This window comes from Camelus ferus, chromosome 6 (assembly GCF_009834535.1).
Source record: "Camelus ferus isolate YT-003-E chromosome 6, BCGSAC_Cfer_1.0, whole genome shotgun sequence".
Lineage (NCBI taxonomy): Eukaryota > Metazoa > Chordata > Mammalia > Artiodactyla > Camelidae > Camelus > Camelus ferus.
In genome coordinates this window covers 4,383,400-4,410,648 of record NC_045701.1, presented here as the reverse complement: position 1 = coordinate 4,410,648, position 27,249 = coordinate 4,383,400, and the positions used below count along the sequence as shown (strand labels likewise).

At 39.4% G+C, this 27,249-nt stretch overlaps 2 protein-coding genes across 3 annotated transcripts in view; one reads left to right on the top strand and one right to left on the bottom strand.

Moving 5' to 3' along the window:
* Positions 1-1,975: 1,975 nt before the first annotated feature.
* Positions 1,976-13,752, bottom strand: CIAO2A (cytosolic iron-sulfur assembly component 2A). The gene is made up of 5 exons (XM_006183988.3): positions 13,434-13,752; positions 9,528-9,692; positions 5,009-5,058; positions 3,130-3,175; positions 1,976-2,423 (listed from the first exon to the last, which is right to left on the bottom strand). Exons 1-5 carry the CDS (start codon positions 13,555-13,557, stop codon positions 2,326-2,328), a joined length of 483 nt encoding a protein of 160 aa, XP_006184050.1. The 5' UTR covers positions 13,558-13,752; the 3' UTR covers positions 1,976-2,325.
* A 1,734-nt stretch (positions 13,753-15,486) lies between these two features.
* Positions 15,487-27,249, top strand: part of SNX1 (sorting nexin 1) — a 36,796-nt gene continuing 25,033 nt past the window's right edge. The window contains exons 1-2 of one of the 2 annotated variants that reach the window (XM_032480973.1): positions 15,487-15,682; positions 26,996-27,107. In XM_032480973.1, coding sequence (XP_032336864.1) covers positions 15,524-15,682; positions 26,996-27,107 — 271 coding nt within the window. In that variant the 5' untranslated portion in view covers positions 15,487-15,523. The remainder of the gene's footprint in view (positions 15,683-26,995; positions 27,108-27,249) is intronic. The other variant, XM_032480974.1, reaches the window with a different exon arrangement.

The following is a 27,249-nucleotide window of genomic DNA, read 5'->3' as shown; positions in this document are numbered from 1 at the left end:
AAGGACCGTCTCTGGTGGATTTGCAATTTAGAAATTTTTACAAAGATGAGTAAAAATCATCAATATTTTATTACTTCTGGATCTATTTACATATGCTGGATGATGGATTTTTAAAGATCTGGAAAGAGAGGAGCCAATGAGAAGTTTCATAGCAAAAGATCAGGAATCGACAGTGACATTTCCACAAAGCTGGTGAGCCAACGGCACAAAGTCAGTGGTTTCCCTGGCAGAATTTTTAATAATCTCAAGAGGAGGACCACGGGATGAAACTGTGCTGAGACATTCCCACAGTGCAGAGCCTTAGCAAAAGCCAAGATGGTTTTAGCAAGACTTGATCTTAGCCAAAAGGCCAAGAAGCAATTAGCAAGACTTCTATAACCAGTACATTGTGTAAGAACTGGGTTTATTTTTGTCCCCCACTATCCCTTGGAACTTTGTTGAGAAGGTATGATCGTCCTCTGCCCATGGGTGAAGATTTGGGCAGACACAAGATTTTTGTCAGATTAAGTCTTCCTGTCACTTTTATTTATTTTTAAAACATTTAAAAATTTTTATCATGTTTATTTTTAAATTATTTTACTTTTTGCTTAGTTCCTGTCACTTTTAATTATACAGTCTCATTGCACTGAATTATCTAGTCAAATGTGACCCCAGAGCATGGTCCATGAGAAACATTCGTGTATACCTTGCCTCCAGGGCTCTGTCATCAAAGTACCTAGCCTTGCCTTTCTCTCACCCTCCAGACTTTCTGGGCGGGAGTCAGGCCCCAGCCCTCAGCCCATTTCTGCTTGATTTCTCAGACCTGAGTCAGGCACCACTTTTCTGGGTCTCCCAACTGCAGAGAACACATTTCCAAACTCTCTTGAGCTGTCCCCTTGAAATTCCTCTCAGCGATAGCGGTAGCAGGTGTCACTTCCTCACCCTTCTGCCAAAATGGGGGTTGGAACTCAGCATAGTAACAGCTTTATCCAAAGAAATCTCTTCATCAATCTTATTACCAAATCCTCTCTGTTCTCTCAAAACTTATATTCTTGAAGTGGATAAAGGGGTTCAAGAGCCATGGAACAAGTTCTCATAGTTTCCTCTTAGAACCCTCAATTAAATTTGAAACAGAAGAGTTCCACTCTAATAACTTGTGTATTAGTTACCTACTGCTGCATAACAAAATACCGTAAAACTTAGTGGTGTAAACAAGAAACATTTATTATCGTTCACAGCTTCTCTGGGTCAGGAATTCAGGAGTTCTGGCTCGGGGTGTGTGTGGTTCCAGTCAAGATGTCAGCCTGACTGAGGCTGGAGGATGGCTTCCAACATGGTCCACTTATATGGTTTGCAATTGGTGCTCGTTGGCGGTGGAAGGCCTCCATTCCTCTCCATGTGGAAGTCTCCATGGGGCTGCTTGAGTGTTCTCATGACATAGCAGCCGGATTCTCACAGAATGAGCTACTCAAGAGGTCAAGGTGAAAGCAGCAGTATCTTTTATGATCTAGCCTCAGAAGCTACACACTGTCACTTCTAATTCTTTATTAGTCATGGCAACCAGCTCTGGTTCCATATGGATGCAACTATTCAAGGGCATGAATACCAGGAATCAAGGACCGTGGGGGCTGTTTTGGAGGCTTCCTACCACAACCTACTACGCTTCAAATGACCCTTATCCCTAAAACAAACTTGAACAAAGTCCAAGTAAAGAAGGAGACCAGAAATTTAGATTGGTTTAATCAAAATTTCTTTGGTGACTTCTTGATCTTCAAAATTACATATGTCATCTGGCCTCTCCACATTTGTTCCTTATCTATAAATGGGTCCAGGACTCTTCTTGAAGGAAGGTAGGACCTAGGCCTGATCTTAAGGGTTCTTTTTAGTTCTCCTGTCTCTGTTTCTACATAATAATCGGAAAATAAAGCTTTGGAAATATCTTTTAGTACTGACATTTACACTGAAATTTACAATTCAATAAAAACATTTCAAGGTGTGTATAAGAATCATCTCTGTTTTATTTATTTTACAGAGTAATGATTGAAAGTGAACACATTTGGGCACGGTAAATACTTGACATGAAAATTAGTTGTATCAGGATGGGCATCAGAAAAATAGCAACTCATCTTACACATAATAACTAGAAAATATTTTTCTCTCTGATCATTTAAGCGTTACAAATCCTGAGAATGTTATACACTGAACAAACTAGGTACTACCTTGTAATTAAATCTTGCTTGGAAATCATCCTTTAAAAAAAAAATGCTTTGAGGTACAAATCACCTTTACAAAGAGTTTAACCAAATATATCAAATGATTACAGTTCAGTGGCTCTTGAAACAGTGATTAGTCAGGTTCAAGGACACACTGTTCCACGATTTCCCGTAAATTGGGGTTCTCCATTGCAGCTGCCACTCGCTCTTTGTCATTTATCTGCTTGTTGACTGCAAAACACACAGGCAAAAGTTAGCAGAACTGTGTCAATATACAGCAACAGACAGTATTTTTTATCAGCCTGTTAAAACAGAATTTAACTCCTTGAGAACTTAAAGCTGGTTTTCACTAATTATCCATAAGTTCTGAAAGGGAGACTTAAAGAGAAAAAAAAAACCCAATGATTCCACTTTTGCTTTTCCTGAACCCCACCTCTGCTATTTCTAAATGGCTGCTGCCTTATTTCTCCCTGTTGGCCAGAGATCCTTTATACAAAAAGGGTCCTCTTCCCCCATTTTAATACATTAACCCAGAAAGACAACACCTCTGCCAAGATTCCCTAAAGCTTTACTCGCTAGATCTTTGATTTCAATTTCAAGTACACAGCTCTCTGTCCTGCCACCAAAGAAAAGAATCAAGGTCTCTTTAGAGCTTGTAAGTCGAGGCTCCTGGAGCTGGATATTCTTTACAGATGTGTAGCCACTGGCCTAAACCAGTCAGTATCCACAGGGCCTAACTCTAGTTCACCCAGAGCCCCACTGAAAAAATTTCGTCCTTGATATGCCCAGGTTTCCCCACCTCAAGGAAGAACTAATAACTGATTTTGTAACTTTTTTGCAAATGACTCAGTAGATACTCGGCTGGCAGAATGACCTGGCATCCAAGATACAGTACTATCTGAAGCTGTTTTCTAATAATGGTTCAAAATTCACTTACTGTCTTCCTCAGTTGAGTGAGTTCCTTCAGAAATGTAGATTTCCAACTAGGAAAAAGTAAATTGAAAGCAAAACATTCAGAGCATTCTAAGATGATGGGTGAGTAGGAATGAACAACGGACTCAAGAGTCTAAGGACGAAAGCCGAAGTCCTGTTTCCAACATCAAAGACTTTGAGGATCAATCTGTACGTTCCTCTCTAAAACAAGGGATGAAACTAGTAGGATTTTTCATTTTGGTCATCTGGGGAAGGCCTGCAGGGGGGATTCCCATTAATTACTTTTTTATGAATACAAACATACAATTTTACACATGTGAGATCTCATACATGTTTCCTTCATGGATATCTCTCCTCTGTACCTCCTCCTCCCACATCAGTATCTAAACTTCCTCCCTGCCCCACCCCACAAGAAAGCCACATTAATAACCCAGGGTAGTTTCTTCTTTATTTTCCTCTGTACCCACATAATCTAACAGATTTCACACCCACACCCACGCAACCCCCAATGTTGGAAGTTTCTTTTTATTGCTTCCTTTACAAAAATGGGATCACAATATACAGTCTTCAGTATCCTCCTTTTCTCATCTATTATTATCTTGATAAATTTATTCTCTAGTACAATATTGGTTAAGCTATCCCTCCTGGCCCTGCTGCATTAACTCCCTCAAATTAGTGAACCTCCAAGAATAAGAGCTTCTGAGATAAACCCACAAAATTGTTGCAAATCTTGTGGAAAATAAGTCATGCTATAGGTCGACTCTTCAGAGAACACTGGAACATATCCTCTAATTCTCATACACTTCTTTACTACTGAGATAAATGTTCTTCATCAGGGAAAAAAAAAATCACAGCCTATTATGGCTAAAAGAGCCCTTAGAGATCACCCAGTCCTCTCTTCTTTAAAAGACAAAACACCATATGAACTCTCCTTGTGGTGCAATACTACCTCTTATTCTAAGTAACAAAGTAACAGGCGTAAAGTCACTCTATACTCATTTAAAATTATGTATGACTCGTTATTCTGAAAAATGGTCAATAAAGGAGAAAAGTCAAGTATTTACTCTGCTGTTCCTATGCGAACTGTACCTCAGGGACACTAAACAGTTTGGTGCGTGGAAGACTCAAAACCAATGACATGTCACCTCACACACCCTGGGGATGGTTATAATGAAAAAGACAGAGAATCGTAGTAAGAGTTGGCAAAGACGTGGAGAAATCAGAACCCTCACACACTGCTGGTGGGAGAGTAAGAAGGTGAAGTGGTTGTGGAAAACAGATTGGCAGTTCCTTAAAAGATTAAATACAGAGTTACCATAGGATCCAGTAAATCCGCTCAAAGGTAGAAAAGAAATGAAAACATACGCCCACACAAACACTCGCACACAAATGTTTTACAGCAGCATTATTCATAAAAGACAAAAAGTGGAAACAACCCAAATGTCCATCAACTAATAAAACAGGTAAATAAAATGTGATGTAGCCACACAACAGACTAGTATAAGGCAATAAAAAGAATGAAATACTGATACAAGTATGGATGGGTTCTGAAAATATTATTCTAAGTGAAAGAAGTCAGTCTTAAGAGATCACAAGTTATATGATTCCATTTAAACGAAACACCCAGAATAGGCGAATCTAGAGACAAAAGTACATTAGTGGTTGCCTAGGGATGGGAGAGGGTTGGGGAGAAATGGGGGAGTGACTGCTTATTGGTATGGGGTTTTTTACTGGGATGATGAAAATGTTTCAAAACTGGTAGTAGTGATGGCTGTACAATAATGTGAATATACTAAATACCATTAAATTCTACACTTTAAATAGATGGTTGTATGACATGTGAATCAAATCGCAATAAAGCTGTTTTAAAACATCCTCCTTACCTTATGTTTAAACGGTAAACACCGCTGAAGTTTTACTCTTAAGCACAGCCCTGCGGTGGAAAAAGAAAAAAAAAAAAAAAAGCCCCAATTAACTCCTCTTATTGGTTCTTAAAAAAGCATACAGCTGTGTTCTAGGTGTCTCCATACAATATGGTACCTGAAAACAGCTTGGTAGCAACTTTAGATAAATTCACTCATTAAACTTTACTGAATGCCCACAACAGGCCAGGCCATGCAAATCCTTAAAACCAAGTGAGAGCCATTTAAAAAGAACCACAAGCAATCTCTCAAATTTGGAATCCTCTATGCCTGCAAGGTACAAATAGAGTTGTTTTCCTAAAACAAGCTCCTCTGAAGTTCAGTTTATCACCACAATGCTAAGTCACAGTTCAGTAATTTTTTTTCCCAGTTGAGACTTTTGAGAGAAATTAAAAGTCAGTTTAGAACAGAGCCTCAGTGCCCAACGTTCCACTTCTCCCCCACCACAAAATAAGGAATATAACTTTAACTAAATCTGCACCCCCAGACACAAAAGATAAATCCAACTGCGTTTATTATGAAGAGAAAGTGTTTCAGTAATGAGTTTTCGAAAAATAGAGTCAGAGTGAATTTCTAGTTCTCTGGCTTTGCAGGCATTTATCTGGAGCAATTTATTTCCTCTCCCAACTAACACATAAGGGCTTGTTTGCTATAAGAAACATTTTCTTGGTATTTTGGCTTGATTAAAATAAACAATAACAAAATCCCCAAACCATCCCAACACAGCAAAATATAATTGTTATTAGAGTACCTATCTTTGGGGGAGGTATGAAATTAATTTGCTTTTGGTTTTCTAGGTACCATTAGGTTTTCTAACAGAATCATACGAAAAATTTCAGAAAAGGAGAAAGGATTAGATGAGCTACAATGACACTAGGCCCACCTTAGAGTCTAGAACACAGTAATTCCATAATAAATATTAGGGATTGCTAAAGAAAATATGTAATTTCCTTAAGAAGAGTATCTGCCTTAAAGCTTATCTGGAGGGTTCCCCTCCCTCTGCTCCCACATTGTCTCCTTAATTTGTTACTTATGTTCCATCTGAGCATCCTCATGTGTTCTAGTCACTGCTGGGAGGTATTTTACTCATAAAGTAAATAATAACTGTTTTACAATTCACAGAACACTTTCTTGAGTTTCAGTACCCTCAAGATAGGCAGGACAGCGTAACTGAGATAGACACTTTGGGTTCAAAAGTGGCTCCACTACATACTAGCTGTGTGACCCTGGGTGAATTACTCAACCTCTCTGAGCTTCAGTTTCCTCACCTGTAAAACAAGTATTATAATAGGACTACTATAAATAAACTGTTATACAATGTGCTTAAAACAGTGGTGACACACATTAAGTATCCAATAAATGTTAGCTATTACTGTTTTATCATTTTCGTTTTACAGCCAGGAACCAAGATAAGTGATATGTTCAACATCACGTGGCTAACAAGTGGTAGAGCTGGAAGCTAAACCTAGACTCTTCAATCCTAAACCCTACACATCGGACCACACCTGCCTTCAGCCATTCTTGCCTAAGTTAACATAAAAGATTATCAATTCATTTCTCTGCCCTACCCACTCACATGCTTGAGTATTCCTTGATTTCAAATTACTCACCAGGGTCAATGTGGTGACAACCTAAGTAGTCAGGGTGGAACTCTTATTCAGGTGCCTTTCTCTGCTTAGTACTACCTGCTCATAGGAAATGCCTCCTAACACATCAGCCAGAAAGAGGGCTGTCTTCATCAAGTGTTCCATCACATTGATGGAACACGATTGCTATGATACATCACTAACCTACCCTCTAAAAAGCCACAGGTCTTAACTGAAACCTGTATCAAAAGGGCCAAAAAAGTGACAAAATTCCTTTCAAGAAGTGTACAGATCTGAAAATATCAACCATAGTCTAATCCTGGGACCTTTACATACAGTTATTTTTATTTCTTGTGCTCTCTCAATCTTTGTCCACATAAACACAGTTTTTCAGTAACTGCATCAAAATGCAAATTCAACTTATCATTCAAGTATTTTCATACATTTACCAGATACTTTGATTCCTTGAATATATGCATCACTTTGAACAGAAATATGAAATTCCATGATACTGATGTCATTTCCTTATTAACAGATACTACAGTTTCTTCCAGGCTTCATTATTATAAATTTACCATAAATGTTTTGTACATGCTACTATTTTTTTCTACAGAGTTATTTTCTTAACTCCTGGGTCAAAGAGTATAAACTTTTAAATAAGGATTTAAAATAAATAAATAAATAAATAAATAAATAAATAAGGATTTGCTAATATGTACCTAGAGATTTAAAAATATTTATAACATATGACCCAGTAATCCCACTTACAGGAATTTATCCTGAAGTAATAAGCAGAGATAAATAAAAATATTTACATATAAAGCTGTTCATCACAGTATTATTTATAGTTGTGGAAAGCTAGAAGTAATCTAAATTGGTTATTAAAATGATGACATATTAATGTGACTAGCATATAATCTATATGACCATATAATATTTTATTTATTTATGTTTGTATTACTTAATTATTTTTAATTTGGGGAGGAAGGTAACTAGATTTATTTATTTTTAAAGGAGGTGCCGGGGTTTGAACTCAGGACCTCATGCATGCTAAGCATGCGCTCTACCACCTGAGCTATACCCTCCCCCCAGTATATGACCATATAATAAAGAATAATATCTAAGGAGAAATAAAAAACATACCTCATCTATTTCATGCTTTCTATTACTTAATCCTTACAACTCTGCAGTTACTCATATTATCACTATTTTACAGATAAGGAAACAGGCTCAGAAAGATTAAGTAACTTGCCCAAAGCCATAGAGGGACAGAGCTGATAGAGCTGGAATTTTAGCCTAGAGCACATATTCTCTCTTTTTTTTTTTTTAAGAGCACATATTCTTGTGGCAACTCTTTAAAATTTTCTTTACACTTTTGTGGAGTTTCAAAATTACTGCCAGCAAATATTGTTACTTTTATTAATTAAAAAAAGAAAATAAATATTACTTTTTGATAAATCAACTTGCTATAGGCTCTTAAAGACAGGTAATGGTCCTTCTATTTAAGGACTTAAATACCAAAGTATTTTAAGACATGCCCTTCACATCAGGATAGCAGCAGTACTTTCAATATCTGTTGATTCAGAAAATGTCCAATGACAAAAAAATAAATATGCATTCAAAAATGTTTTTTCTAACATTGGAATTTTATAACCATGACAGTATCTATGGATTCACAGACACTCTAGTCCCTCAAGATGTGGCCCATACGCTGGAAACCACTTATGGAAGGATTCCAGGTCCAACAAGTGAGAAGAGAAAGACAGAAATCACAATAGTAGCAGAACAATAATCAAATATTTACCTTTTCAATCTTCTTTATAAACTTGTCTATATTTAAATAGATAGTATTCCCAATGTTCAAAAACTTAAAAATATAAAAAGGTATACAGTAAATTCTCCCTCCCACCTTGTCCCCCATCTGACCAGCTCCCACCATCACTAATGCCCACCCCCTCATTTCTTATGTTTTCTTCATGATATGCCATCAAATATAAATGTATATTTTTGCCTTTCTTTACACAAATATAGCAATATTATTTCTATGTCACAGAAATATTTCCATATTAGTACAAGGAGAGCTTCCTTCATTCTTTTTCATAGCTGCATACTACTCTATTGTTAATATACACTATCATTGATTATTTAATTGATCTCCTACTGATAAACATTTGGCTTGAAATAAACTTTCTGTGTCTTTTTTTTAACAAAGTGTATATTCAAAACATACCTACTGTATATCTTACTGCTAACTAATCCAACATATTGGGAATGCAGCCTCTCAAAAAGAAAACTACCTAAAAACATACCCTCCCACCAGGACTTCTGCCCATGCCAGAGTACCTAAAAGGAGAAGATGATGAGGGCAGAGTGCTAGTGTGACAACACCCATCCCAGTCTCCAGGACTGAGGAGAGGAGCTGGCCTGCACTCAGCCTCCACTGACTGTAAGCATGGACACCTTAAAGAAGCAGCAGGGTGCAACTAAAGGAGACACACACTTAAAGTCAGGAGAGCTGGGCTGGAGCCTTAGCTTCACGATTTCCTGGCTATATGATTCTGAGCAAGTCACTTAAAGTCTCTGAGCCTTAGGTTCCTCATCTATAAAATTAAGATAATATTAACTTTCTCACAAGCTAATCGTGAGAACTACAGAAACTATTAAACCATAAAGTGTGACACATGATGCTAATTGTCATTGTGGGTCAGTATCATCTAGAATAATTTAAAATTAAAAAACAGCACACATGCTTAGCATGCACAAGGTCCTGGGTTCCATCCCCAGTATCTCCATTTAAAAAAAAAAATCATCAAAGATACCCTCCCCAAAGTTAAATAAATAAAATGGTTTTTAAAAATTTTTTAATTATAATATATATGGATATAAAGTCTTACCAATAAGAGTTGCCAAAGAGCAATGAGGTACTGTTGGCGTGAACCTGATAATAACCAAATAGTCATCTTCATTTCTCTCCTGAACCTCCACACAACTTTCCGTCACCACTTCCAGTTCTTCTAAAGTATTGGGCTTCTCTGGGTCCCGGATAGTTCGAATCAAATCTAAAGAATCGTCAGAGACAAGGTTTTATGTTAAAACATGAATATACTGAATACAAATCATTTTGCCAGTCCTAATCCAAACACTGACTTCTATTTGTTTGAGCAAAGAGTACAGCCACTCCCCAGATTTCTGAAGGAAATTTTCATGACTAGTCTCCTTTTAAGAAAACCATTTTCTCAGATTATTATTAGATCATGTCCAGTTTCTTGGATCTAAAATTGCAGAGAAAATACAAGAAAGGGGAAAGTGTCACAGAAGTTCAAGAGGAAGAAATAACTTTCAGTTTGGGAGAATGTAGTATCAGGATTCATGGAAGTGGAATCTGAATCAAGTCTTTAAAAATGGGTAACATTTCAACATTTGACATTTAAGTTGAAGGAAAGTAAAGAACAAGTTTAGTTTACCAGGAACTCAGCCTAAGTGAAGAAGTTATAAAAGTTTGGGCCTGATCATCAAGGGTCTTTTAGGGCCAGCCAGAGGCAATAGGATGTCCTCCAGAGGTTCTGAACAAGTGAGTGACATGGACAGCATGACCCTGTCAGCTGATAACTCATCTACCAGAAGGCAGACTCAGAACAGAGGAGCAGAGCCAAGGATACCAGCTGAAAAACAAGGACATGACTGACCATGATAACAGAGAGGAGGGGACAGATGAAGAAGTAATTTCAGAGGCAGAATCAACAAAATCAAACACCTGTTTGAATACTGAAGACAAGGAAAGGGAGAAAAGGAATGGCTCAGATTTTAAGTTTAAGTGTCTGGGAGAATAAAGATAGAATGGGAAAAAAAAAAGGACAGAAAATAAAAGAAGAAATTTGGGGAGGGGGGAGCTGCAGCAAATGGATTACATTTTATATGTAATAATTCTGAGATGCTTAGGGGACAAACCAATGGGACATTCCAGCAAACACTGAACTGTGGCATGAGGTTTAAGAGAACCAAGGCTAGAGGGGTTGTTGAATTCATGGGATTCACAAAGAACAATAAGAAGACCAGTAGTTTGCAAACTTGGCTGAACAGCAGAATCATTAGAAATGCTTTCAAACAAAAGCAAAAACAGATGTGGGAGTCCTACCCCCAGGAATTCTGATTTAACTGACTCATAGTATGACCTTGTCACTGAGACTTTTAAAAAATTCCTCAGGTTAATCTTATGTGCAGCTTAGTTGGAGAATCACTAATGTAAGGGGGAAAAGACCCAAGGTTTGTGGGAAGTACCTAATTTAGGGATCAGAAGGAGGAAGAAAAGCAAAAAGAAGCAGAGGAGGAAGAGGGGAGTGGTTAACAACATCAAATGCTGCAGAAAAATTCAGGTTAACGAAAGCTAAAGCGGGTCTTTGATCTGTTACTCAGGAGGTCACTTGTAAGAAAGCATTTTCAGTAGTGAGGTGAAGGTGGAAGCCAGCTCCCAAAAGAGTAAGTGAGTAGGACCTGAAAATGTAATCCGAGGGCTCCAGGAGGGAAAGAGGGAAGGGCAAACAAGGGACAGTGGGTTTAGAAAAAGCTAGAACAATGACAGGGATAAGAGGAACTTGAGTATCCTTTATAGCCCAAGGGGAAGGATCAAATAGAGGAAGAGAGACTGAAAATTTATGGGGGGGGGGGTGAAGAGGAGGCCAGTAAAATTAGCAGAAGAGACTGAGACCAAAGATATAGGAGTCTGGGTTGGCCTTGGAGAGGAAAAGATTCCCTTCTTACTCTGAGGTTGTAGAAAAAGATGGAAAACGAGAATGATAAAGAGAAATGGTGAGGTAGAAAGAAGCAGAGGGAGTTCACATAAAATGGGCTTTTTGTTCTCAAACCCGAGGTTTTGTTCTATTATTTATAGAGTACCCCGGTAATCAGAAATGCGGCTGGGAAAAAACAAATCAAACTCTATCCTCTCCCCGGCACCCTCTGGGCTTATCACTCGATTAGAAACAGCATTTGAAAACAGAGGCAGGAAAAAGAGGATAAGGCTCTCACAAGGCTGTGAAACATGGGGTTCAGGGAAAGAGGGTTTTTTGAAAAGGAATTTGCTCCCCCTCATCCTAGGCCTTTCCCTGTAAGACTTATATACACAAGCTGCATTATGTTGTTTATATGCTACTTAATCCTGAAATTAAATCTCACCCCTTATTAAACTTCTCTACTTTTCTAGTGATTTGGATTTATTTCTTAAGAAAGAAAGCAATGTTGCTCTCCTCACATTACTCCCTTGACTAAAATTCTTCTACTGGCTCTGCACTGATAGTAAATTCTTCATTTATATTTAAACTTTCAGTATGCAATTCCAACCTACATAAAACAATTTTTGACCACACCTCCACCGTTAACTGCAAACCCTATCCTGTAGCCCCGCCTACCTGCATTCCCTACACAAGTTATTTTCTCACCTCCGTAATTTTTCTCTAGTGTCCTCACTTAGTGTGCCCTCTACCCTTTATATGTCCAGATCCTCCTAATTTTTCAAGGCCCAACTGTAGTGACTCCTTCTCCTTAAAGTCTTTCCAGATCCTCCAAGAGATTAGTGTCTCTCCTTCCTCTGAATTTCTGTATCTCTCATACAGGTCTATGGCCTTCTACTGCATATAAGTTTTAAGAATTCAATATAAGTTTGAGGACAAGAATTATCTCTCCTCTAAAGTTGCACCTCCAGTGCCCTGCTGCCCCTAGATGCTGGAGATAGAGGCCTAACAGGACAGGAATGTGTCCATCTGCTTTGCAGAGATCATTCCACTCATATTTATCACTTGACTGAGGTTGATTAAGTCTTGCCCCTAACAGGAGGTAAACTGGATTAGCTTCAAAGGTCTTTAACATCCCAGGCTTTTTTCTACAGGTCTATAATCCTTACCTGCATATTTGTATTCTTGCGGTTAGATTTTTACCCTTCGTCAGCAGAAATCTCTGAACATTAGTTAGATCCAGTCTTTTTAGTTTTCAAAAGCAATACTAGTAAGTCCAAAAAAAGGCAAGTCATAAAGCAATTGTGAAGTGATGAAAAGTGCACTAAGTTTGGAATCAAGAAGACAGGGGCTTTGGTTTTTGCCCTCTCCTTGCTGGCAGTGTGGCCTCCAAGTAGTTGTTTAACCACTCTAAACCTTTGTTTCCTCATCTATATGATTAAGATGGTCCCAGGGGTTGAATAATGGAAATATATATATATATATAAAAATATAAATATAAATATATATATTTATATATATAAATAACCGTATGTGAGTATCCCTTTTTTGCACTCCAGGCTTGGGCTTGGCTGTGCTAAGGAATCGTAAGTTCAAGCCAGACTCTCAGGGACCTGTGCCTACTGCCTCTGCAAAAGAGAGTGGCTGTGACCTTGGGCCAGTCCCCAATTTAGCAGTGCCCTCGGCGGTGGCAGGAGGTGGAGTTTGGGTCTAGGGGCTAGGCACAGGAAGAAGACTCAAGTAGTGCAACCAGGCCGGCTTTGCTTCCAAACCAAGCACCCTGGACGCTTGCTCTGCCCAGAAGTCTTGAGATGGCCACTAGAACGTGGGGCAGACAAGAGAAATGAAGCGTCTGAGACCTTCAGGATCGGCTTGCCCCAAGTTTAGCAAGAGCCCAGGTTCTTGAAAGACCCACATGCCCGCGTGACTTAGCACCCCGGAGCAGAAGCTTCCCACGCTCCCGAATGCCATCTGGCAAAACCCCGGGATTCCATTCGCACCCTTCAGGTGAGGCCCTCGTTACCCCCGCCTCCACGTAAACCGCCAAATGCTGCCGTGGGTAAAATTAATTACCATAAACCTCTAGCGCTTTCTCTTCCATGATCCGGGGCTGCCGGGCAGCTCCCCGCTCAAAGAGGCCCGAGAGCCACAGGACTCTGCTCAGCGTCCAGGAGAGCAGTCCCGACACCCGCTCCATCCTCACGCTCCGCCATGCCTGGCGACTGTCCCACCCGAGCCACCGTCTCTCAGCAGCCGAGCCTCGCGATTTATCAACTTCCTGGTCTTCAAATGGGCCAAGACAAGCCTAAAGGTCCAGGAGAGCAGAGAATAGGCGGGACCGGACGGAGCAGCACTGAGAACCCAGGGAAGGGTACCGCAAGGACTACAAGCCCCAGCAAGCTTTGCTTCGTTTCGGCGGGACAGGAAAAAAAAAAATCATCCTAGCGGCACGTGAGGCGCGTTGCATGCTGGGACATATGGGCGTTTTCCTCGGAAGACGGAGAGCTGCATCCTGGGACCTGTAGTCTCCGCTTGGGAAAGGTGGGGCAGGAGGTAACGGCCTGTTACCCACCACTGATTCCCTCGCTTAGCGCCTGGATAAGCTCAAGATGAATCATGAAGAGGTAGGGGAAAGGAGATCTTGATTTCTAGTGCTGGAGGAGCTTGGGCACGGTCTCTTCGTACTGTTATTTCTCCGAGGGGGCCGCTTCCAGCCCAGGTTTTCTTACTTCCTAGTTAGGCCGGAAGTGAGTTTCCGTTGCTGTGAAACCAGTAGTCTTTGGAGCGTAGTAAGATTAGTTAGGCGTGGAAGGAGGGGGCGGTTCCTTTTTGGTTTTCTCGTCTCGTAGGGACTCAGACCAGCACAACTTTCCTACCACCGCTAAAAATTTCTGCCAATCGCCTTCAAAGAAAACTTAGAGAGAGCTTTCCCTGTGTCCAGTGAATCCAATAGTGACATTGGAGATCGCCATCCTAAAAAGAACGTCTTAAGCTGTCTGGAGTTGGTGGCTGTTATGGATGCCAGCAACAAGTTTGATGATGTCAATTTTATCCATCCATCCCTCCAGTCAAATCTCAAACATTTTTTTGGATAATTTGCCAGACTTGGCCTACAAACAAAGGAAACAAAGAGGCCCCTGCCCTCAAGCAGCTCACGGACCTGTAAGGGAGCCAATCCCTGATATTGAGAGATTTGCAGTTACAAGCAAACTAAACGTTTTTGATGCCAAGTTTCATAGCATCTGAATTGAAAGGGAAGTCAGGATTATCTTGCTGAACTACCTCATGACAACATCCCACTTATCGTTAAAGGTAAAGTTTTGTCTAGCTAATTTAGACTTTAGGCCCGCCAGACAACCAGTGAATAGGTTCCAGGAAAATTTTGTTCAGAGTTTAATAATTCCCCTGCCATCTGTTCCACTCCACTTACTCCACAGCAGTTGAGAGGATGATCCTAACTTTCTTGCGACCAAATTTACGACGCTAATGTCTCACCTCTCCCTTGAGGACTCCCGACTTCTCCAAGCAGAACTGATGATCTCTTTCACTGTGTTCCCACAGCACATTATAGCACTGAATATGTTGAATTGTTAATTTACATGCCTGTCTCCTCAAGCGCCTAGCGGACCAGGAGCATTTTTATTTCTCTATCTCAAACGCGTAGCAGGTGCCAGGCACGCAGTAGATGCTCAATATATATTTCTTGAATGAATTAAATGTGAAAAGAATAAATGGCAAAACTTTACTGCATCTGTTCAGAGACTCCAATCAAAAATATTTATTGAATTTCTATGAAGCCACTGTGCTTGGCATGGGTAGGTGGCATGAAGAGGTTTTTAGCCTTCTATATCCATCTCCTTAAGAAGCCTGTTAGATAAAGCTACCCAACGCACAAAGAGCCCTGCGAACCCGAGCGGCCCCTAGCTCCTCCTCTTCTGCCGCTGTGCCTCCTTGGTTAAGAGCGCAGGGTCGCGATTCTGCGCTCGGATTGGCTGGGCAGGAGCCGCGGGCCGGCCCCGCTCCGCCCCCAGCGCCTAGGCCCCGCCCCGCGAGTCCCGGGGGGTAGGTAGCTGCCATCCCCCCCCGCTCGGCTGGAACTGTTTGCTCGCGGCACTATCTCTCTATAAAGTTGTTGTTGCGGCTTCCGCCGGGGGTGGAGGAAGATGGCGTCGGGTGGTGGTGGCTGTAGCGCGTCGGAAAGACTCCCTCCGCCTTTCCCCGGCCTGGAGCCGGAGTCCGAGGGAGCGGCCGGGGGGTCAGAACCCGAGGCCGGGGACAGCGATACCGAGGGGGAGGATATTTTCACCGGCGCCACGGCGGCCGTGAGTTCGCACCCTTCGGGGCAGGCAGACGGGCGCCCCAAAAGGAAAGAAGAGGCTAAGCGAGGGTCGGGGAGGCTGGGCATAGTGGGCCTGGCGAGATCTTACGTTGGTGACAATAGTCGTGGCTTGGGTCCTGGATGACCACCGAGACGTAGGGCCTGGCTTCCCGGCCGCTGAGCGGACGGTGAGGAGTGAGGGGTGTGGTGGCCTTTCCGTGGAGGTTCCCGACAGCAAAGAGCTGCTGAGGCCGGCATTTGTGATGACCCCACGAACCCGCGGGGCTGTTTTGCTGGTGACTTCCTGCCAAGTTGATTTAATAGATCAAGAGGATGGGGTTCGGACTTTCCTTCCCCTCGCCTCGCTGTTACAAGGATGAATAATGTTATCTGGAGTGGCCCAGGTTTGTGACCCGGGCACAAATCCTTTCGTTATCTCAGTTCTTACGGGTAATTACTAAAGGCCCTTTCTGAATCTTAGTTTATAAGAGTTAGGTTGACTCCTTTGATCTCTAGGAAAATTCTGCCAGAGATCGGTTGAAAGAAAAGGCCCTGCCAGATAAATCACTACATAGACCGAAAGCTCTGTCCCTTTTAAAGGGATGTGTTAAAGTGCCTAAGTACCAAAGTGGGAGCAAATCTGTAAATGTGAGGAGGAAATGTTTCCCATAGTAATATCCAGGTTTTTAATAAGAGTTAGGTGTTGGGGAAAACTAATTTTTATGAGTGATATGTGGAAGTCTTATCAGTTCTGGAACCAGTGGAGGTGTTTGGGGCTGTTTTGTAAGTATACTGCCTCATACCACTTGGTAGTTAGTTCAGGCTGAAAATTTCTGCAGTGCTGGGTCCGAATTTAATGTATCATTCTGTCTTGGGTGTGTTTTTCTTCATAGTAGCTACTCAGTATATGAATGACTAAATAAAACAGCTTTAACATTCTTTATGCAAGCATGTGTCTGAAGAATTTTGAGGCTGGTCTGTTTATGTTAGAAAAAGGTTAAGTTTCTTGGCAGTAGCTTCTGTGACATCGATTAGAATTTTCCCTGTACTGTATGTAGGAGTTAAGTCCATGATCCCAGCTCAGAGAGTACTTGCTGATGCTAATATAACAGCTCAAACTGTCCAATGAAGTCTATAATTTTGAGAAATAACTCTTGCTACTAATTTAGTCTTTCTGTATCCCGGTTAAAACAAATCTTTAGTCAGTTACTTTAGTAACTTTCTCATAAGCCTTGGAGAACAGCTATTGTTGATAACTGCTGGGAAGGTAGATATTCAGACTCAGCATCTGAAAATAGAGACTCTCGCTTTGAAAGTGATTGATCACATAGGCAAATGTTGATTTATTTTCCAAAAAGGACTCTGGAAGGTTAAGGAGTTATTTTCTAGACTTCTCTAAATAAGTTCAAGAGATTGTGATTTGATTGACATCACCAGATTACTTCCCAGAGGCCTCAATACTTCTCTCTCTCTCTTACAGAGGCCTCAATACTTCTCTCTCTCTCTTACAAGACAGTGAAAATACTTTGCCCAATTTCAGCTAAAGGGAGGAAGAAGGGGTCACAATAAACTTGTTCTACCCCAGAAAGCCAAATTATTTTTATTTAGATTTTGATCCAGGAAAATTGAGTTGGTGAGAGAACTAAAATATCACCTGTAAACCACTTTTTTTGGCAACCTGTCCTGATGTTCATCTTCAGGAAGCCAAGATCTTAAGATTCCTTACTAATCAGGCTGTGAATTTCTTGTTAAATAGGCATTAATACAAATGATATTCCAATAAATGCTTTAGTTGTAAGCCTGTGTAAGATAAGGGATTGCAGTGCTTCAGTAGCTTAAGGAACAAGATTGAAATATAAAGTAACTAAGAAAGTGGGTTTTGAAGGCTGATTTAAATCTAGACTCTGTTAGGTGCTGGCTTAACCTTGGGCAATGTACTTAATTACTCTGTACAATGTCCTCACCTGTAAAATGTGAATAATAATGGTATTTACCTCCACCATTATTCTGAGGATTAAATTAGAATACCTGTAAAACACTTAGAACTTTTGTAAACTAGAATTACTGTAAGAATCAAGGGATGTGGGAGGGTATAGCTCAGGCGTAGAGCAAGTGCTTAGCATGCAGTAGGTCCTGGGTTCAATTCCCAGTGCCTCCATTAAAAAAAATAAATTAAAAAACAAATCTAATTACCTCCCCCCAAAACTCTAAGGATCAAAAAACCCACAAATCGAATAATAGGTTAGGAAAGTTAATTAACCCTAAAAATGGTTAATATGGTTTATCAAAATCAAACTGATAGTAAGATTGATTTCATTAGATAAAAGCCATCAAAGTAGGCACTTAATGATTTCAATGGCATCTTACTAATTTTAAGTTTATCTTTATACTGTGTTTTGTTGCATATTGGAGGCAAGGAGAGGGGTAGTCAAGAATTGAGAAGCTGAGGCATGTAAGATTTAAAACTCATTTATGGTATGCAAGTAATTTCCTGGACATTGATGTAACAGCTGCTGCTGTTAATCATCCCATCTGCTCTCTTTTAGAGCCCAAGAGGCTTTCTTAATACAGTAATAAAAATATGACTTGATTTATAGTTGAAAGAGCAGCCCATAATATGCATCTTAAAATCTACAAACCAGTTATTTGAATGGGATAGACTGGAGTTAAAAGAATTATTATAACAAGTCTGAAATCATTGCCTTAAAACTGAAAACCAGCTTGTGGAAGTTCTGATTCTTAAGAATACTTAAGACCTTATCTTCTTTCTGCCTCTTATTTTGAGGACTATGAATAAAAAGGTCTAAAATTCTAAATATATTATCTGAATCTTTGATTGGATATAAATCCTGATATATATCTTTTTAGTTAAAATTTACTTAATTCTAGAATAAGATTAATTTTGCCCTCAATAGGAGGAGAGACTAAATTGGAGCCATTCTTTTGGTTCTCCCTAATTCTTGAAAGTGTTATGTTAAAAAGACTAAATAGCATACAAATTTTTATATCTCATTTGATTTCACTGGTCTTATTTGCATATGTCTAAACCTGAATGACAAAATTGAAGCAAGTTCTTTATATGCCTTCCCAGAAGTTTTTATATGCCCATCTCTTTTTAGCAGTATGACAGGACCACCATTAGATTTGTCCTCTGGATAAAAGAGAACTGTGGTGGCTGTTCTTATACTGAGAAGAAGGAGGAAAGCATAGGTACATGATATCCTCAGTTCAGATTTTGGCCAAATCTGGTAACTTCTTTTGATGACATGTTACACCAATTAGATTTTTTTTTTTTCCTTCACTGCTCTTGTTCTTGAATTGAAACCCTCATAAGTAGAGAAATGGTCAGAAAAAAGAAATGGGATAAAGATGGAATAGCAAAGACTTGAAAAGTCATATATTGAAAAAATTGTCTTTGGCTCATCAAGACTTATTTACATATTCCCACTGGTGTTTGGGGCTAAAGAACAATATAACTTGCCTTTATTGGTAGTCAAAAGTCAAGAATAGCAATTGGCTTCTGATTGACAGCATTTTATGGACTACAGAGAATTATATAAGGGTAAGTGATATGTTAACATTTAGACATAAAAGCACATGGTATTTTTAGAATCCAGTCCTATATCTGTAATCAGTATAACATGTATCCTGAGGGAGAAACAAATCAGCTTTTCTTTTTTATTGTGGTATAAAACACACAACAAAATTTACCATCGTAACCATTTTAGATTGTACAGTTCACTAGTGTTAAATATACCCACATTTGTGTGAAACAGATTTCCTGCAGTTCTGAAATTCTAAACCTAGTAAGTAATACCTCCCGTTCTCTCCCTCCCCTCAGCCCCTGGTAAATGCCGTGCTACTTTATGTTTTTGTGAATTTGACTGCTTTAGATAACCTCCTACAAGTGGAATCATACAGTATTTGTCTTTTTGTGACTTGTTTATTTCACTTAGCACAGTATCCTCAAGATTTATCCACGTTGTAGCATGTGTCAAAATTTCCTTCCTTTTTAAGGCTGAATAATATTCAATCATATGTGTATGCCACATTTTGTTTATCCATACATCCGTGAGTGGACATTTGGGTTGCCTCTACCTTTTGGCTCTTGTGAGTAGTGAGGCTGTGAACATGGATGTGCAAACACCTCTTTGAGACCCTTTCAGTTTTGTTTTGTTTTTTTCTTTTTAAAAATTTTTTTTCTTGGTGGGGGAGGTAATTAAGTTTATTTGTTTTGTTATTTAATGAAGGTACTAGGGATTAAACCCAGGACCCTGTGCATGCTAAGCATGCGCTCTACCACTGAGCTATACCCTCCCCTCCCTCAGTTCTTTTGAATATATACCCAGAAGTCAGATTGCTGGATTGTAAGGTAGTTCTATTTTTAAGTTTTTAAGGAACCTCCATACTGTTTTCCATTGCGATTACGCCATTATACAATCTTATCTCAGCTCTTTTTGAGACCAGTTTATTTCCTTTTGCGTACTTGTAGGATAGCTTCTTTAGATCTGGACAGAATTTAGTGATTTTATTAAAAGGCCTAAGGAAATGGATAGTTTAGCTGTTATTTTAATTCTGTGTTCTACAGAATGCATGGTGGCTGTTCCCAAAGGTGTAACGCATCCTCAGTGAGTTTCTTGATACTGTCCCTTCTGTGTTCCTAAATCAGACTTCTGAAAGTTACTCTACACAACAGAATTTAAAAACAAAGATTTATTGCTTAGTTTTTTTAATTAATGGTGTAGTCACTTACAACTAATATCAGTAAATAGTCGTGGGTATGTCTCTAGTGTGGTATTTTCTGTAGGCATATTGTCTCAGAACACTTGTTTTTGGAGCTAACATGACATCAAGTGGTCAGGTCTGATCAAAAGATCAGAAGTGGAGGGAGGGTATAGCTCAGTGGTGGAGTACATGCTTAACATGCCCCAGGTCCCGGGTTCAATCCCTGACGTCTCCACTTAAAAAAAAAAAAAAAAGATCAAAAGATCAGAAGTTGAAATTCCACATTTTTCACCCAGGTCAGATACAAATGTTCTTGAAAAAGTCAGCAGTAGTGTGATGTCTAAAGGTTCATTTTAATGCTCAGCTCAAATTGTAAACAATAGTAAGTTTAGATTTTCCTGAAGTACGTAAACTCATTGGTTTCTTGATCATAGACTCGTACTGGCAGTTAACTGAGCTTTCGAGGTAATGGAAGGAATGTGAGAGAAGACTTTTAAAGGTGACTAATAACCCAACTTAAAATTTTTTGAAAATTAGAGTTTGAGGCGTATGAGAGAGGCAACTAAGGTTGTGATCCGACTTCTATAGGGAGTTGCTGCCCCTTTTCTTACTCACGTGTCAGGGTAGCTCTAGTGACTTCGCCACTTGGAGTCTGGTTGGTTGCGAGGAGAGAGGGGAAAAAGAATACTCTAATTTCTCTCCTTTAGCCCTCAAAGCTTCTTAGCACTCTTGAGTAACTGTTGGCATAAATAAATCATGAGTAATTGATAGTTACTAGAGCAAGTAGCCGTAAGTATCCCATTTCCAGGAAAAGCCTGTTGCTCAACTTTTTCTGGCTTATTCTTTTGCTTAGCCAAATGGACAGCTGGGGCTTCGTTCTGCTTTCAGAGCAGATTTGAACTGGATTTGTTTTGCTTTTTCAGTTTAGAAGATAATGCACTATTCGTACTCTGAGCCTTCTGCGGTTCTGGGCCCTTCTAAGTAATATTAGTTTGAGACCCCCAAAAATTAGTATGGAAATTACACTAGATGATTCAGTAGAATGTCTGTAGCTAAATTTTGGTAACATGGATGGCCTTTCGCTTTGAAGTCTGCAGTGTGCTTGCTCATAGTTTTCCTTAACTAGCTCAGTAGTCAGCATCAGGCTCATTTTTCCTACCCTTCCAGCTCCCCCTTTTCCATTTTCATTAATCCTAGGGATGTAGCTCAGAGGTTCTCTACCTTTTTTTATGTCATGGACCCATTAGTAGTCCAGTGAAACCTGTGGACTCATTCTCAGAATAATGTTTTTAAATATATAAAATACATAAGATTACAAAGGAAACCAGTTATACTGAAATGTAGTTATCAAAACGTTAAAATAATTTTATATTAGTAATGTGCTTAAAAATTTTTTTTTAATATCTAGGGCTAGACCTAATAACTACCATAATTTTTAAATCTAGATTAGCAGAAATGGTATTTTGAGATCTATAACAACTATAAATATAAAAATATCTAACTTGTATTAATCATGTGTCAGTTATGCTACTACTCATGGTTTGTTGCCTATTTTTATAATTAAAGACAATGCTGAATTTCAGAGGTTAGTGAAAATTGAATTTCTTTTTTGCCTTTCTTTTGTTGAGGGAAGAAGGTAATTAGTTTTATTTAGTTAGTTATTTTAATGGAGGTACTAGGGATTGAACCCAAGACCTTGTGCATGCTAAGCATGTACTCTCCCCCCAGAAAATTGAATTAAATTATGATTTTATTCCCATCTAAATTCATAGACCCCTCCTGAATTCTGTGGCTCATGAACCCCAAGATAAGAATCTCTACTTTAACTCTTTAAGTTATGAGAGGGGGCAATATTGTAAAATCATTTGCCTTAGTCAGATATTCACCCCGCAGTTTGTGGATTAGGATGCACCCTATTCCTAAATCCAGTGGACTCTGAATGTGCATTCTCATAAGCACAGAAGCTTTTAGTGCATCTGTGCCAATTTTGAAACATGGTGTGGAAGAGGAGTCACGGCCTGTGGTAGGCAGAATAATTGCTGGTTTTCCAATGTGTCTACATCCTAATGCCAGAACGTGTGAATGTTTTAGGTTACAAAGCAAAGGGTAAGGCTGAAGATGGAATTAAGGTTACTAATTAGCTGACCTGAAGATAGGGAAATTATCCTGGGTTATCTGAGTGGGTCCAATGTAACCACAAGGATCCTTTGAAAACAGAAGAGACAGAGAATGACTACCTTCAGAAGAAAGGCACAGACAGATATAACATTGTTATCTTTGAAGATGGAGGAAGTGGGCCACAGCCAAGGAATTTAGGCAGCTTTTTGAAGCTAAAAAGAGCAAGGAAACAGATTCTCTCCTAGAATCTCCAGAAAGGAACACAGCCCTGATGATACCTTGATTTTAGCCCAGTGAGACCTGTATTGACTTCTGCAGAACTATATGTTAATAAATTTGCATTGTTTAATCTGTTAAATTTGTGATAATTTGTTGCAGCCACGATGGAAAACTAATACACTGCCCCACTTTGCTCATTTCTCCCCAGAAGTAAAGGTGGCAAAAGGAGCAATATTTTACGCCAAGGCCTTCCAGGGTAATTTTTAAAGACTTTATCATCTAGGTGTAGCTTCTGGAGTTGACTTACCCTGAATTGTCCTTTCCTTGTCACACAATTCCGTAGCTCCATTTTGCCTTACTAAATTATACTAATTTTCAGAAAATGTGTATGTATGTTAGTTCTCCAGAAGCACTGTTACCTGAGCTTTTCATTTGGAAAAGTGTGGCTCACTTTTAAAAGTACTACCCTTCTGAGGTCCCTTGAACAAAATGCAAAGGTTCTGCCTGGAGCAAAGAGCAGTTGAGCAACTCGAGGAAGATTCACAACTGGTTAACCTAAGAGGAAGTTACCCAGAATCACAGCAGCACTTTTCAGTATGGAATGGCTGTGTCAGCCCTGGAGAACAGCAAGCCCACATCTGTCCTTCCCTGAGCTAAGAAAAGGCATTAGTAGCCTGAGCCTCATGGTTTGAACCCGGTAATTGGCGAGGAATACCTGTTTGCTCTTACCACAGGTGCCCTCTTGCTGGCAGATCTTTCTAGTGCCTTTCTGAGAATCAGAATTAGGCTGTCTGGATGCTCTGGTAATTATGAACAGATGCAGCTGAACTTTTAAACAGGTTTATCAGTTAAACCACCTGCTAGAATTAACAGCCAAAGGGAGTCAGCAAGCATTGGATATCCTAGCCTAGGGTTGTATCACTAAAAGAAAGAATGCTTCCTTTATTAAGGAAAAGAGGGCGGCCGGCAGGGGGAAGTATACAGGGCCATTCTTTGCCTTTATTAACTCCATCACAAACGTTCTCTTTTCATCACAGAAAATAGATGTATCTGTTGCCTAGAAATTTAGCCCCCTTCAGAGTTTTGTGACTTACTGACTACTAAGAGGTTTTTAAAATACGGATTATAAAGCAAGGCTTATTTTTAGTATTGATTTTGCTACTCAGTGTAGTCAGTGTACCTCCTCCCCGCAAAGTAAGTTCTTCCTAAAATTTAAATTGTTGATTCAAAAATTAGCTTTTTAATGTAAATTATTCCTTAATACTGATGAAAAATTAACCTTTTAACCTGGGGCATAGTATTTGAAATGTGTTATATTTTAATGCCAGGTGGCTCTCAAAATAAATTTTGATAACAAATAAGCTATTATTATAAACTCTAGTCTCGTGGAGGACTTGTTTTCTATTCACAGTCCTGTGTAAATGTGGAATATCACAAGTAAGGGTCCATTCTTATTCTTAAAAATAGTTCAGCTCAATTTCTTTCAAATCTGATATTTAGTAAAACCTGAGAGTATTATACCTGAGAAATAAGCCAATGCCAATCCAAATCAGTCAACTGAAAATAAATTTACTAAGGTCAAAAATAAAACAAATGTGAAAAGAGATAAAATTGGGGAGGAGGATACTGTACAATATGCCAGAGAGAGGGTTAACATACTAATGTAAGAGAAATGTACACCTAAGTAATGCTAACTTAGTTAGCATAGAAAAATGGGCAAAGAGCATCCAAACATGACACAGGAATTCACATGGCCAGTAAACATGTGGAGATAAGACAACTTTTGACCAGTTAACCAAGCAAAAATTTTTTAAAGAAGAGAGAATACTTAATGTTGCTATAGGGCTGGGGGATGGAAGGCTAGGGGTGGATGCAAATTGTGATCTTTCTGGAAGAGAGCTTAATAGAGTGTTTGAAAATTTTGTCAAATAATTCTACTTAAGAATCTATTCCAAGGGAATAATCAGATGTGGACTTATATATAAGGATATATATTAGCATATCATCTATGATGATAAAAACCTGGAAACTGTCTAAAATGTCCATCATTAGGGAGATGACTATGTTGTAGTATATCCTATGATAATATATAGTAAAAGAAGGATTTTTGTACAACCTTAATGACATGAAAAACTGACATGCTCAGATGATAGAAGGGGCAAAAACAGAATACAAAGTTCTGCATACATAAAAGATAAATTTTATAAAAGAACTACAGAGGAAAGATTAGTGTAAATATAGTGATCAATCTAACTATCTTCCACTTTCTTAGAACTCAGCCTTGAGTGGTTTTGGGAATGGAGTCGCAGAGTATATCTAAGAAGCAGTTTTCTATTCTTACAGGTAGTTGTTACCTAGCTTACTCAGGGAGCCCAAGTCTTTGTTTTCGTCACAGTTCTAGTCAAGCAGCCTATAGTTTGGGCTTGAAGGGGGTCTGGTGGAGGAGCAAAGACAGGTAGTCTGGCTTTGGTTGTCACTGCAGTATCCCATCCATCTGGGTCTGTCTCTTCTGATTTAGAGAAAGATATAATGCTATTCCAGCATCACTCCAGAAAATATTCTTAATCTTTAAACTTCCAAGTTCAGATGATAAATCACATGGAAAGCTGGCTTTATTATCTCCATATCACAAGAATGGGTTCTTCTGGTTGTTTTTTAAAATGGATAAATTCTAATCTGTGCCTTTCCTGTTACTGTAGTCTCCCTGGTGAGCTACTGGTAAATTACATTTATATACATACATATATATATATTTTTTTTTTTTTAGAATAGTAAAGGAGTTAATTAGGGTTTGCTGCTATAGGCAACAGTGAGCCACACAGATGAGAGGTGCCTGTGTGAGCTACATATATTCTTAATGTATCTTGAGTTTTAATCTCTTCTAGATCTCCATCTGAAGGTGACTGGTGTCAGTGGGAACTAAGTCAGATGACTTTTACTGTACAAGAGCAGAAGAGCATGTATAGGGAGGAAGTATATATATAGAAAGGTGATTGGCAGTGTAAGAGGCAAAAGGGAACCATGGGTTTTGGTTTTGCCCTATTATTTGTTGTCTGTGTCTCTGCAGTGATTTTGTTGTTTTTTAAGATTGTGTAAGCAGCTAGAAGGTAGGATCACTGTGTCTAACAGAATCAGTAACTTTCAAACATACACAGCTATGAGCTCATTACATTTTATTAGCATAGAGAATTCTAGTAGAAACATTGTTTGCTAGTATAAATCTACAAATTGGTAACAGTTTCGTTCCCTAAGGGTGGCACCAGTCCTGGGATGGAGCTGTTTGCGTGACAAATTCAGAGTACCCAATAGATCTGTCCTTTCACTTTGTTGGGTCAGAAAAGGCCTGTCTCCAAGGCACATACTCCCTCAGATTTGTTAAGGAAATGGTTCATAAAAGATTCCTTAAGTCAGGTCTTTTAACTGATTTGGCCTTGGGGTCTGACTTCAAAACCTTCTAATACAACACCATGGCTTTTGAAGCCAGATCCCAGCTTTCTGTTCATTTTCTACACAATCCGGCTTTGTTCACTCTGGTACCGGTCTGTGGCCTCACCCCACCCTTGTTTGTGGCTGATCACTGAGCTTTTGATAAAGGCCATGGACTGACTGTGTTTTCACCATGTGCCCATAGGCTAAGGATGACTGGTTTTTCTTTTGCTAGCCTGACACGGTTGTGATTGAAAATTCTGTCTCTATAAGTTAAGGATATAAAGATAAGTTATATTTACAAACAGCATTAGATGTAAAGTGTTACAGCTTCTTTTGCCTGTCAGGAGGGTCGTAATATCCACACACCTGGGCTTCAGGGAATGGTTTAGCCAAGACCACAGAGTAAGTCAGGAGCAGAGCTGGAATTCTGGACTCTAGTGTGTTGTCCTGGTCACTAGAATGTGCCACGTCAGCATTGAAAGAATAAAGATCATCAACTGAGGAGAAATGCATTTGGACAGGTTCTTTTGAGAATTATCTGTGTATACACATGCCCACTTTGGTATCATGTGCTTTGGGGTAGGGCATTTCAGCAGGGTTATGATGTTAGAAATTAACTCTAAAATGTATGAGTTTATTTTAGCTCTGTGATCCCTTGGGCCACACCTGCATCACTAATAATGATTTGTTGCTTATTGAACTGGCTGCCTAGTGATCCTGTCTTCCCCTAAACTCCCGGGGGAGCACCTGAGGGATGCCTCAAAAGTCACTTTCTAGGTTTGTTTTTAACAGTGCTGTTTTATTCAGAATATCTCTTTGTTTTCAGAGTAAGCCCCGGTCTCCAAAGAGACTTGCTTCCCTTCTTCCCATCAACAGTGGCTCCAAAGAAAATGGGATCCATGAGGAACAAGACCAAGAGCCACAGGATCTCTTTGCAGGCAAGTGTGGACTCAAAACATAAGCTAGGAATCTTCTAAGTGACTGAGTTAAAGTAAAAAGCGTGCTCTCTCTCTCTCTCTCTGTGTATACACACACACACACACACACACACACACACATATACATACATACATACACACA